This window comes from Candoia aspera, chromosome 12 (assembly GCF_035149785.1).
Source record: "Candoia aspera isolate rCanAsp1 chromosome 12, rCanAsp1.hap2, whole genome shotgun sequence".
In the NCBI taxonomy this organism is placed as follows: Eukaryota; Metazoa; Chordata; class Lepidosauria; order Squamata; family Boidae; genus Candoia; species Candoia aspera.
This window is the reverse complement of record NC_086164.1, coordinates 23,765,867-23,779,647: the sequence shown is the minus strand read 5'-3', so window position 1 is coordinate 23,779,647 and position 13,781 is coordinate 23,765,867. Positions and strand designations below refer to the sequence as shown.

At 47.2% G+C, this 13,781-nt stretch overlaps 1 protein-coding gene across 1 annotated transcript in view; it reads left to right on the top strand.

Moving 5' to 3' along the window:
• Window positions 1–2,686: 2,686 nt before the first annotated feature.
• NALF2 (NALCN channel auxiliary factor 2) overlaps window positions 2,687–13,781 on the top strand; it is a 76,023-nt gene continuing 64,928 nt past the window's right edge. Inside the window, exon 1 of the mRNA XM_063313654.1 lies at window positions 2,687–4,152. Within this exon, the coding sequence (XP_063169724.1) occupies window positions 3,388–4,152 (765 nt within the window). The 5' untranslated portion in view covers window positions 2,687–3,387. The remainder of the gene's footprint in view (window positions 4,153–13,781) is intronic.

The window sequence follows — 13,781 nt, the reverse complement described above, 5'->3', positions numbered from 1 at the left end:
ATTAACATTCTCTGTTTAATCTGTGATGATTCCTTTGATATGCATTTTGTACTTGCTTTACTTTTTTCTTTTAATAATTACTTTTCAGAGAACTGTGTACTCCTTTGGAGTATCAGATTTTTTTTTAATGCAACCATGGTCCAAGTCAGTCAATTCTGCATGCATGTCCAATTCAAACACATATACTCAATATGCATACACGTATGTAAATGAGCATGCTTTGCAATGTCACCAGGTCCCAGTTGGCAGTCATCAACACTCAGAGGGAATTTCCTTATGAGAAGAGTCCTGGTTGTCAGACATGAGTTCTGCTGTTAGGCTCTAGCTTGCAGCCTCCTGCCCACATGTGGTCTTAAGCATTTCTTCAATTCAGGCAAGGGACTCTCAGCGGTGCAGTGGTTTAAATCCCAGATCATGTTGTGAAATGGATTAGCTGCAGCTTCTGAGTGGTTTTCAAGGGTGGCCCCCATGCAGAGCACATTGCGATAATCCATGTGTGTGGTGACCAAAGCATAAGTGGCTGTCTGAAGCATCTTCTTCTTGTGCAATTGGTGCACAAGATGGATCTGTGTAAAGACTTTCTTAGCCACAGCTGTTGCCTGCTGTGAGTCCAAGAAGCTCCTCAAATTGTACTCCATTCCTGAGGGGGAAAGCATAACACCATTCAGGACTAAAGCTGAAACACCCCCAGCCCGGGGAGAAGGGGTATCCAAAAATACAGTCTTGTTGGGGTTCAGCTTTAGTCTGTACCTCCTCATCCAGTCTCCCACAGCCTCCAGACACTCAGACAAGATTCTGAAAACATTGCCTGATAGCTCTGTGGTCAAGATGTATAATTATTGTATAATTTTAATGTACACATTGATAATACTGCTGACCCCAAACTGATGGAAGACCTTTCCCAGCAGCCTCATATAGATGTTAAAGAGAAGGGGCAAGAGTTTATAGCTCTGTGGCACCCCATATGCCAGGGGCCTCAGATTCAACCTCTCCCCGCTTACATGAAGCCAATTCAGCGGCCTGCTAGAACCACTGAAATGGAGCAGAGCTTATAACACAGTTGAGAAGCTGGCACAGAAAAAGAATTATCTTAAAATAGCTTCAATGAGCATGCCAGAGAAACATAGGTTATTGCTCTTACACACTCAGCCCTCCCAAGCATAAAGAATCACACGCTTAGACATATTAGGTTAAGAAGTAAAAAGAAGCTTACTGACTTTATTGGTTGTTGCTTCTGCTACATCCATCTTGGTGGAAAAATATGAAGTTCCTTTCTTTCCTTTCTAAATACTTAGTTTGCCCTAAACTCTCAGCCCTGCAGCTGCCAAGAGGTGTGTGAAAGAAAGGGGCAGAATCCCTCATCAAGGCCCAAGTACATGGCCCTGATGAAGAGAGCAGTATCCATGCTGCCTCTCCCTGGGTGGAGAAGAGAAAAAGAGAAAAACAGGAAGTGGGAGTGGCAACAAACAGCTTCCTCAGAGTTGCATTTTGGGTAACTTAATTTACATGGTAATGAGGCATGCTGGATTTGCCAAAACTTCCAACACTACAAACACCACCTAGACCCAACGACAGAAAAGGGAGGAGAACCATCACAACGCTATGCCTTACACTCCCATTCCCAACAGACAGCCCAGCAAGATACCATGGTAAACGTATCAAAAACTGTTGAGAGATTAAAAAAAGAACCAGGATGGTTGTTCTACCCTTGTCCTGGCTCTGCCAAAGGTCATCAAAAAACAAGACCAATGATGTCTCAGTATTATGTCTAGATCTGAAACATAACTAGAAGGGGTATAGATTATCAATTTCCTCCAGGACTTTCAGGTTGAAAATTGGATGAAAACTGTTAAAGAGCCACTTAAGCTCACGACAATCTCCTTCGTCTGGCAAAGCTCTCAGTCTTAGTTGAGATCTTCTTGGACGGGAAGTGTGGAGGAGTGGAGGAGTTAGGACTGTTCGATGGTGGGAGAAGCTGGTATGAAGTGTTGAGGGAGGAGGCAGTCAAGAGGCCCATCGCCTCGGGGCACTGTTTTAAGGTCTTTGCACAAATCATCTCTCTCAGCCACAGGGAAACGTGGAGGAAGCCAATGAGACTTTCCAGGCGCCGTAACCCTCGTGGGCCGCTATCGAGCCTCTCCAATGGTTGCCCCTCCTATCTATCGCGGGACGTCCCCTCCACGCCGCGCAAGTATCACCGCGCTACTAAACGCTCCGAAGGAAGCCGAGGGCGCCCATCATTTCTCAGCCGCGCAGCAGAGGAAACCTCTCCGCTCGCTTTCAAAGGCAGCAGTGTTTCCTTCCGTTCAGGAGCTGTTTTTCAGCACCACGGCGTCGGGTCGCTCCGGGCTGGCCGCCGCGTTCCTGGTGACGGGTGGCAGCTACAAACCCCTGCAACTCGGGGACGGACTGCAGGGGAGGAGGAGCTGTCGCTGAGAAGCTGTCAGTCGGGCAGCCTCCGGCCACCCTCCCCAAAGCCAGGCGCCTGGGTTTTCAGGGACAGGGACGGACGGAAACGGAGGAAAGCAAATGCCCGGGAGGTCCTGGATGGCGCCCGCGACGTCGGGGGCGCTGTGGCGAAGGCAGGGGAGCAAAGGGAAGGAAGTGCTCCTCGGGCGCGGAGAGGAGCGCGCACGCGCCTCCGCCTCTTGCCGCCCCCTCCTTTCCGACCCAATCGATTTCTCAAGGTGTTCTCTGCACGACTGAAGATGGCGACAGACTGAAGGCAAGCGGCGGGCGCGGGAGGGGGAGATGGACAGGCCTAGCCGCCGCGCCCGGGCGCTCCGGAGTGGCCAAGCTGCGGCCCGCCTGAGGCGCAAGAGAAAAGGCGAGTGAGGGCGGCCGGCGCCCAGTCGCCGTGGGACAGCCGAGCAGGCGGTCGGGAGCGAGCGAACAAGGCTGGCCCATCGAGACGGACGATGAAGAGGGCCAAACGGTGAGGCACGGAGCGCTGGACGGAGCGGCAGGGGCGCCTGCGCTCGAGAGAGGGGGGGGGATGCCGGTGCGGCACGGCGCGCCTTCGCCCCGCCAGGGCTGGCCATGGTGAGAAGCGCCGTAGCGGCGCAGCACCATGCGCCGGCCCGCGGAAGCCTTTAGCAGCAGCCCCGCGGCGGGAGGCTGGGGGCGTCCGCGCGGGGGTCAGCAGCCGCAGCGGCGGCGGTGGAGAAGGAGCAGGCGGGTCCGGCGGTGTCTCGTCGCCGGCCGCAGGGCGAGCGATGCTGCTGCCCCTCACCCTACCACCATGCCGGGGCGGCGGCGGAGGAGGGGGAGGTAGGTGACATTGTTGTCGGGGAGGGGGGACACAGAGGAGCGGCGGAGCCCAGGAGCGCCGCCGCCGCCGCCCCCCGCCGAGCGCGCTCTGCCTTCTCCGCGCCGCCCCCGAAAAATATGACCAGCGGCGCTTGGATGCAGCCACGAGAAAATGACGCCGCCGCCGCCGCACTAGCTGCCCGCCTCGCCCCCCCGAGCCAGCCCGAGAAGCCCTGCGCCGACTCGGAGCGGGCCCAGAAATGGCGCCTGTCGCTGGGCTCGTTGCTCTTCTTCGCCGTCCTCCTTTCCGACCATTTGTGGCTCTGCGGCGCCGCCGGAGCCCAGCTCGGAGCTCAGGCTGAGAGCTTCGCCATGTCGGCGCCCTGGGCCGCTCTCGTCGGAGGGCCGCGCAACCGAAGCGAGGGCCCCGCCCCGCCGGCCCACCCCCACTGCTCCGCCGCCGGCGCCCCGGGTCGGCGCCCGGACCTGAGCTCTGCGTGCTCCCAACGGCGCCTCTTGCAGCAGGGCGCTCTGGCCGCCTTCCCCGCCGTGCCTCTGAGGCTTCCTGCGGCCGCCGCGGCCGCCGCCTCCCCCCAGCTGGACTTTTTGGAGGAACACTTTCGGAACTTTCGCCTCCCCTTTTGTGACACTTACACGGCCTGGGACCTGCTGCTTGGCATGGCCGGCCCGGAAAGCTTGGACTGCAGCTTGCCGAACCTCCTGATGGACTTCTTCTCTGCTGCGGCGGGAGCCCAGCGAGGGGAGGCCTGTAGCAGCTGCCTGGAGGCATATCAAAGGCTGGACCAACACGCTCAGGAAAAATACGAGGAGTTCGAGCTTTTGCTGGAGAAATACCTGCAAGCCGAGGACTATTCTGTGCGCTCCTGCATCAGAGAATGCAAGGTAGGGAGGCAGTAGAGTGGCTGGGTGGGCGGGCCAGAAGCTTTTCCCTGGAGCTGGCCCCTCTTGGGCTTGTCCATGGCTTTGGGGTGGAACAGCTAGCCCACCTATTAGGATTCTGCTAGCCAACCCCCAGCTTTCAGCCTCAGCCAGGCCTGCTGCCATCCTCTCTTGACTGCTAGCGAACCATCTCTCTCATGGCTGATAAGCAAGACTGTACCTTGACAGATGGGTGGGGATGGGAGGAATGCTAGCCACAGGTAGCCAGGCAGTTGGTGTCTTGCAGGCTGGCTACTGTAACCCCCAAGTCTGCTTTTCTTGCAGCAGCCCTAGTTCAGAATCACTTGGGAAGGAAGCAGTGTGCCATTCGGTCTCCTCAATGACTTGCTCTACAGTAGGGCAAGTTAATGGCTGGGAATCTAGTCTTCCTTTGAAGTGAAATATCCTGTGACTACGTAGCTTAATCAAATGTGGCCAGCCTGAATCCGGGACGCAGGACAACCCACTGCCTTCCTGTATAAGGCTCATCCTTTTGATCTAGAACTAAGGAGCTTTTTGAAATCTTCTCTCCCACACATTACTTTGTGTAAGAAGGCCCTGAATCTGCCTTGTTGATAGCACTCTTTTTATTGTATAACTTAAACTCAACGTTTCCTTTTGTTGTTAGCTGCCTTGAGAGACCTTGCTGAACAAAAAGATGGAACGTAAATCAATCAAACAAATGAATAAAATTACAGCAACATCTAGTTATTATGTGTTCCTGTGGTGGCCCAAGGGGTTTTTTTCCCCTGCAACTGTGTATCAGTTATATATAATTTCAAAACTCTGCTTACATCAAAACATTCTTGAAATTTTACTTTGGGATGTTTGATCATAAGTACCTGCTACTTTCCAAAGTTCCCCAGATCTTGCCTTTAGGACTAATGTACATAACTGCAGTCCAGGGCAGCTAACACACCCCAAGTTCTCTTCAAAAAGTTGCCCCTGCTAATAGACATGAATGTTGGCCAAATGGATGTGGTTGTGCTTGACTTCAAGATGTCAAAAGGCCCAGTTCAGTGGGTAACATTTGCAGATGCCAGTCACACAGAACTCAATGAAAGTTTGCCTGGGAAGCCAGGGCATTGGCATGGGCACAGACCTCCTGACCTGCCCCCCCCTCAGCCAACATCTGGGCATAAGATGTCCCTGTTGATAATAGAAGCCCAGAGAACCAATAGCCTCACTGGAGGGATGGAGATGAGTAATTAGAGTTGAAAATAAGGCCTGGAGCATTTCTTTATAACCAAATCGTTTGAACACGTAGCATTACATTAAAAGTACATGTTTATACCATGCGTGTTTAATATAACACGAATGTAGGCTTTTAAATAATAGGAGAGGAGATAACATTTCTGGTGGTTCTGTTTATATTTGCATACCAGCTTTGACTCCAGGGCCTTCATGGGGAGAAGGAATAGAGAGTGCCTGAGATTTTTCTGCCTTGTCACAAGATAGCAGTGTTGGAAAAGAAAGCCATAATCAGAATGCAGATGGTTTAGTTCCACTGAAATATGCAAGATTTGTACACTTGGATGAGAGGGGATTATCCTACCATTTCAACTTTTGGAGGATGCAGATATGTAAGTGTGTGGTTAGTTTACCTTGGAGATTAGTAACTCAGTGCCCATGGGTCTCAGTATGTCCAAAGCTGCCTCATTTTATTTTGTCAGGTATTCTGTTAATTTAAAAAACAACATGTTCATGTCTAAGAATTACTCTGGGATCATCACATTTCAGTCCTGTAGATATTCTTAGGAAAAGATAGTGTTGACTGGCCTCTTTTGAGAAGTGTCCAGAAAAAGACACAAACAAGTTAGAAGTGGCACTAGAGAGGATTTAATTTAAAAGTGTAACCTTTTCCTGGTTCAGCTACTTTATTTGCAGTGTGACTTCTGGTGTGGTTATTTAAAAGCAGTCCTCAGTCCAGTAAAATTGCATATCACTGGTACTAGAGTATTGTATATTGTATTATTAGTGTATTTATGGCAGCTTATTCAAAAACTTTGAATGAGTTCTTGCTATGTTTTCAGATATAGTACATACATACATACCTTTTAATACGTATATGAATCCCTCAGATTCTTTTTTTAGAGGATTTGGCATAAGAGGTATTACTATGTTGTTGATACGTATAGTTCTCTTGCTCCACAATACCAGTCAGACAATTTACCCTGCTGCTTGAGGAAGTAGAAACCTAATTTCTACTTTGTGGGTGAGTATTTCTCCGTGCGGAAACTGGGAAATTGTCTATCCTGGATAATTGCATTCCTCCAAAGCAATAGATTGTAGGTTCAGGAATGTTCCTGGTTCCCTCATTGTCAGTGAGGCCCAGGTGACTTCTGCAGCTAACCTGTTTATGCTGGTATACCAGCTGCACCTGTTCCTACAAAAGGATTTTTCTTGCATGATCATTTCGAAATTGGAAACATTACTCAATATTGGGCTGCCCCTTGAACTAGCCCAGAAGCCACAGCAACTGGTTACTAAAGGCAGTGCATGTTGCATTCATCATCCTGTGCTGAAAGTGCTGCATTGGTTGCTAGTTGGTACAGAGCCAAGGTCAAAATGCACATGGCTTGAAGCAGTGTCTTCAACTCAAGAACCAATAGTATTTGGGGAGAGCGGAGGTCTCAAGCACTTCATTGCTGCTTTTGCTTTTCTAACAACAATGGGCTTGTATAAAGTCTGGCTGAAGGTTTTGAGCAACTGCTAACATGATACTGGGACTTAATTAGGCTGAGTTGTGAACACAACACCTTTGCCACTTGAGCTTTGATTCCTGTGAGATAGCACAATTTTCTGGCAAGTTGTGAGCTTGCCTCCTCTTAAGAAAGGAGGGATGACTTTCAGAGCTTTCAAATAACCCAGAAGGTAGAAAGCCAAAAGAGGAGGTGTTGCCTGTCCAATAGGAGTTCTACCTTCTTCATTCAAGGGTGTTACTGTATAAATATGGTCCCCTCACCTCTCTCAAAGATTTATACCCACCGGGCTTTCATCACTGTAGCAAAAGTAGCAGTGTGCCATCCTAATGCAAACTCCACCCCTTTTGAGTAGAAATGTCACAGTGAATATACAAAAGGGTGGCATATATATATGCGTTATATTGACGTTGCTTTGGTCATTTGACCTCTCTTGACCCCACCCCTGTGGAAGATTCTGGAGACAGTCTGCAGACCTGCATAAAATAGAAGTGTGGTCCATGATCATGCAGCGTAGGGTACTAGGTGAGATGAGGAGCCTCCCCAGATCTTGATTCCCAGGATCAAGCTAGATATTTTCAGCCATGCAGTCTGCAGCTCAAAATGGAGATTGTGGACTCAATCCACAGAGTTATAGGTGTTGTTGACATCTGGGAGAAAGGGCTTTTGCTTAACCTGTTTGGGACTCAATCTCCTCTCTTTGGAATTGGCTGCATCAACTGACCCAGTTTTCCTATCTGTGTGACATACTGACCCATGACCCAATTAAAGCATGTTGCACAAACACAACCATTAACTCTATTAATTTTGATTGAGTGAAATGTAGTTTTCATTACCCCACCCACTACTTTTTGGAGTGTGCCTTTAAAGCACCTCTTCCCCCCCTCAGAAAAAATGTTCTGAACCCCTGATGTAGCAGGTAGGGGTTGCCTGTTCTTTTGTTCTTTAATACAGGGGTCCCCAACCCCCGGGCCACTGACTGGTACCAGTCTGTGGCCTGTTAGGAACTGGGCCACACAGCAGGGGGTGAGCGGTGGGCAAGCTCCCCATCGCTCGCGTTACCACCTGAGCTCCGCCTCCTGTCAGATCAGCAGCAGCAGTAGATTCTCTGTTAGAATGCAGTCTGAGTTTTGCAGCAATGGTGGGAAAAGTGCTGAGCTCTGCAGCAACAGCAGAAAAGTCACAACAGAGCCCAGCTCAACAGTTAGAAAGAGCACCAAAAAGGAAGCAAGCCCATTGACTGCTATCACCAAACAGCGCGAAGAAAAAAAAATAAAAGGTTGGGAAAAAGAGGAATGTGTTGTTGGGGACAACCGTTCTTCAGGCTCAGCTTCAGTCTTGCCTCTTAGGAACCAGAACTGGGAAGACCTTCCAAGGCTTGCACAGCTGGACCACCAGACAAGCCTGCCATCCTGCGCCTTCGCTGCCCTCAGCTGCTTCCAGCCCTGCCCTACTGACCCATCCTCCACCAAGTCCTACCTTCCTATGCCTCCTCCACTCTCCATCACTGCCTCCATTGCTGCCGCAATGTAATAATAATAGAAATAAAGTGCACAATAAATGTAATGTGCTTGAATCATCCCGAAACCATCCCCCTCCCAGTCCGTGGAAAAATTGTCCTCCACAAAACTGGTCCCTGATGCCAAAAAGGTTGGGGACTGCTGGTTTAATAAATACTTTATAAATGTATGAATAAAGCTTACAGTCTCAACAGGGCAAATGAACATTCTAAACCTGAGAGTCCCATCGAGGAACTGATGTTTTCTCAGGTTTCAGCTGAACTGGACTTGTCACCAGGGCAAACAGTAATTTAAAAAAAATGAAATTTTGTTTTGTAATTTGGAAGGAAATTTAAATGAAGTAGGCCAAAGGGCACTCCCATCTGAGTGCAACTGAAGTAGGAAGAAGCATGGCCCCATGAAGGCGGCAAGGCATCCATTTGGAACTGGCCTGGTGACCCCTCTCTCTCCCAGCTTTATTGAACCAGCAGCCTTTTTGCAGCCAGGCCTGCTGGTCTTTGAAGGATTGCTGAGGGAAGAGGCAACCTTGGGGCCAAAGCAGACCACCTCTGAGGCCCTTTGGCTCCGAGGTCCCCACACCAGGCGTGGGGTGGGGTGAACAGCGACTGGCCAAGTAGGTCCCTTTACTGCTGTTGCCCACTGGTTTCTCCCTCCACACTGGCCCTCTGGGGAGCCAGAGCAGATGGAAGGGGACATCTGCACTTCACCCAGGTCTAGCTAAGCACAGAAAAGGGAAACCAAACCAAAAACTTCAGGATTCTGTAGCTCAGCCCTGCTGAGGCAGGTGAGAGAAGGCCACTGGTCAGGACTGAGATAAAAAATAAACTTTATTAAAGATGCCAAAAGAAGATAGGTTCACACACACTGACACACCGAGTTTAACTGCCACAAACCCTAAAAACATTTCTGACTGACTAAATAACTTCATCTTCGCCTGAGGTAACTCTCCTCCCGCCAACTGCCTCACCAAGAGGCTCCTCCCACTAAAACCTGGCAGGCCCCCTTCTCTGCCCCTACTGGCCCTCAGGGGCCAGGTGGCTCCCTCTGGGCACAAGAAGTGGGCTTGCAATTGAAAGGGCTGGATGGTCCCACCAGGGAAACCAGTCTGGGGAATGTTTGAACAGAACTCGATGGCTGCCTCCTCGGAAATGCTGGCCCAGTTTCTCCTGCAGCCAATGCCAAAATAGGAAAATGACAGAGAGAGAGAGAGAGAGAGAGAGAGAGAGAGACTAAGTACAGGCTGGCACTGGAGAAAGCCACCTTCTAGTGGCCCCTAAGCCATGAAGGTTCATTGGGTGGCTTTGAGTCACTCTCTTTCTCAGGTCAACGCACCCCGCGGGGCTGTTACTGTGGGGAAAAACAGAGGGGGGCTGTTTATGTGCCTTGCGCTGCTGAATAAAAGATAGGATGTACATCCAGCAAAGCAACACATGCAGTGGCTGTGCAGGAGAGTTCTCAGTGATCGGAAGGGAGGGGCACGTTTGCTTGCAGCAGCCTCAATAGGCCAAGGGAAGCTTGGTTGATGCCAGCTCCCAGTCTCCAAGATTGCATATTTGTGCCTGGAGAAGGCTTTAAACGCTACTTTAGAATTGGAAGGGCTAAGGACAAATTTGGGTTGCTTCTGCGGAGGGTGGGGGATGAGACCAAGGCAACGTCATGAGGAAGTGTGCTCTAAAAATAGCTAGCATTTTTGTACCTTGGTTAGCAGGATCTGAGGTGAGGCCTAAATGAGATAAAGACTTCATGAGTAAACAGAGATACATTTGTTTGGCCCATTCATTTCATCTGGACCTCGAAGAAGTGACCTCCATCCTCTTATCTTTTTCCTCCACCCCCCTTTTATTGTTCTTTTAATTTTGTAAAGCTTAAGGCAGACCTTTTTTGTTTAACTGTTGTGAGTAGCTTTAGAAAGCAATCATTTGAGTAAATAATTAAATTACCACAAACAACAAAATAATATTTTATTTTGGTTGTTTGCTTGCAGATGTTTCATTACCCAATGAGGTAACATCATCCGTGCTAGTGAGTGTGGTGTTTGCTTCCTGTTTATATATGATAGCTTGCCCTGCCAGCCTAGGAAGCAATGCATCCATTTGGAACAGATTTGGACCATATTTTACTGCTTACATGACATAAAGATTAAAGAAGGCAACTCAGTTACAATTTCCTTTCCATATTTTTGTTTTGCATTCACTTTAGCCCTTAAATCGAAAGTTTTCTTCCCTGAATTTATATATTAGATACTTACTACATATATTTTTTCCAACCTGATCACAGAGGTGCCTTATAAATCATCTAATCCAACCACCTGGTCAGGGCAGAAATCTACTGAATTATCCAGGAGATCTAGTCCTTGTTTTAAAACTTCCAGCAAGGTTGCACCACTGTTCTAGGCAGACTGTTCCCATTTAACAGCTCTTATCACCAAGAATTTTCTCCTAATATTCACCATGAATCTCTTTTCATTTCAACCTGTTGGTCCTTGTCCCACCTCCAACTCCTTTTAGATATTGTAGACAGCTGTCTTATTTCCCTTCAGTCTTTCAAGCTAATTATCACCAGCTCTTTTAGCCATTCTTCATGCTTTATTTCCAGATCCTTCCTCATCCTGGTAACTATCCTCTAAACCTACTCCAGTTTCTTCATTTCCCTTTTAAAGTGTGGTGCCCCATAGTGCAATCTAGACCGTGCAGTATTATCTCATGCAATCTGGATAGAATGCTTCTGTTAATGCAATGCCAGATTGCATTGGCTTTTTCAGCTGCTGCAGCACAATGCTTGTTCACATTCAAGAGCTTCATTAACATCCTCCTCACACATGCTATCATCAAGGTACTGTCTCCTGTCTGGTATCTATGCATTTAATTTTTCCTACCCAATGCAAGATCTTACACTTCAAACCCTAGAGTCCAACATCAGTGCTCAGTGCTGAATTCTAAGATAACTAGCTGTCTCTCAGCAATAGCTATTTCCTCAGCAATATTTGGAATATTGGAGGTTCTCTTATCTATGATGTTGGTAATATCTGCCCAAGAGCAGTAAGGACCAAAAGACCATTCACATGGCATTTTGTTTTCCTTTCCATTTTCTTTCATGCCACTACCTTGGTCACCAGAGTTTTTGGGGTTACACCTCTGGAGAAACTCAGTAATTCTTGAGTGTTTTTGAAATTTAATGTACACATCAACATCTTCAGTTACTGGACAAACCCTTTTGTTTGTAGCCAACTCTAGTGAGGACCATTTTTTTAGTACCTGAGCCATTCCTTCATCAGCTCAGTTTGTAAACAGCTTTCAGTAAGTATTTGCAGAAGTCTACAAAGAGGGGGCTATTGTTTTAAAAGCATAGTTTGAAATTGCAAATCCTCTCTTTATAATATTCCTGGAGCACAGTCTAGTTTATATATCAAATCTCACAACCTTCCAATTTCTTTGTGTTCCGTTGCAATATTCAAACAGAGTGTTAAAGTGCACACATTTGATATAACCTTCAGCACTGTAACTAGGTTATTTCCAGGGGTTTCAGATAAGGCTTTCTATTTCTTTTACTCTGTCCTCCCTCTGAGCAACCCAAGATAAAGTTTCATAAATAATTTGCTTTAGAGATTATACTCCAAAAGAGGGTAAATATAATAAAATTTAAGACTTGAAAGCTCATGTAAACTCTGGTGGTCTCATCCTCACATCCCCTGGAAGTCATCACCTAAGATGACTGACTAACTCCTACCTGAACACATCCAGTGAAGAGTCCTGTACTTTGTCATGAGAGAAACAGGTCTTGAGGTTCTCTGTGGCATCCTTTCGGGTACTTTTAAGAGTGCTACCACATTCTTTTGCTCTTATCTTTTCTCAAGATACCCAGCTGTTCAATTTTTCTTGACAGGGCTTAGTTCCATGACGGTCTTCTTTGCCCTTCTCTGAACCTGTTCCAGTTGCAGTAAATCCTTCTCAAAGTGTGGTGCCCAGAACTGGGCTCTGTAATTCTGACCAAAACAGAACTAAGTATAGCAATTATTCAGTGATTTAAAAATTGTACTTCTATTGATGCGGCCTAGAATTGCATTTCCCTTTTGTCAGCCACATCACACTGCTAAACACTTAGTAGATTTGGCCCAATGTTCAAGCCAATCAAAGCCATCTGGAATCCTGATTTGGGCCTCCAAGGTATTCACCAATTCTGCTATATTGGTGACATCTGCAAATATGATCATCACTTCCATTCCATCCTCTAGGTCACTTATAAAGATGTTGGTCCAGAGGTGGAACCCTGAGATCCCATTAGATACTTCCCTCCAATTATGAGCACACTTTGGATATGATTATCCTGCTTGTTGCAAATCCACTGCAGTATTCTCTAACTCACACTTACCATTCTTGACCCCAAGGTTATATAATGGTATACTTTGTTAAACATTTTACTGAGATCAAGATACGCTACCTCTGCAGCATTCCCTTGGTCTAAGGTGATCTAGTCATCCTGTCATAAAAAAGATATAATGTTAGTCTGACATGACTTGTTCTTGACCATACTGTGCTGGTTTCCTGTAAATGGTAGCATTTTTGCTGGTTTTATAAAAAGATATTTAATATAAAAGAGAGATGGTGGAAAAAGCCCAGAACCAAATATGCAGGCAAGGAGTGGGGCCAAGAAGGCAGGAAAAGCAAGTACCCAAGGTGGGGACTTGAGTTTCATAGGAAACTAAACAGCAAGGCCAGTATCTGGTACTCAGAACCTCAAATGTTTCTACACCTATGCAGAAAATCAGAGAATAAACAAACAGAATAAGAGTTCCTAATTTGGGAACACAAATATTGTGATAAGAATCGCTGAACCTTGGTGGGATGATATTCATTATTGGCACACAGCACTGGAAGGAAACAGACCTTACAAAAATTGTGAGGGTGTTGCACTACATGTCAAAGAAAATATATATTTCCACAGGAATGTAGGAGAGCCAGTTTGGTTTAGTGGTTAAGGAACCAGGCTAGAAACCAGGAGACGGAGAGTTCTAGTCCTTCCTTAGGTATGAAAGCTGGCTGGGTGACTTTGGGCCAGTCACTTTCAGCCCAACTCACCTCACAGGGTTGTTGTTGTGGGGAAAATAGGAGGAGGAAGGAGTAGTTGGTATGTTTGCCACTTTGAGTTATTTATAAAACTAATAAAAGTAGGATAGAAAATAATAAATAAAAAAATCTGGAACATGGATATCATGTTGCAAATATTTAGGTAAAAATAAAAGGAGAGAGAAATAAAAGTGATACCTTTGTGGGAGTTTTATTAGACTGTCTTAGCAAGCAGAAGATGTTTACAAGATTGTTCTGTATTAGATGATGAGCCACTCAAAGAGGTATGTGGAAATGATAGTAGAAGT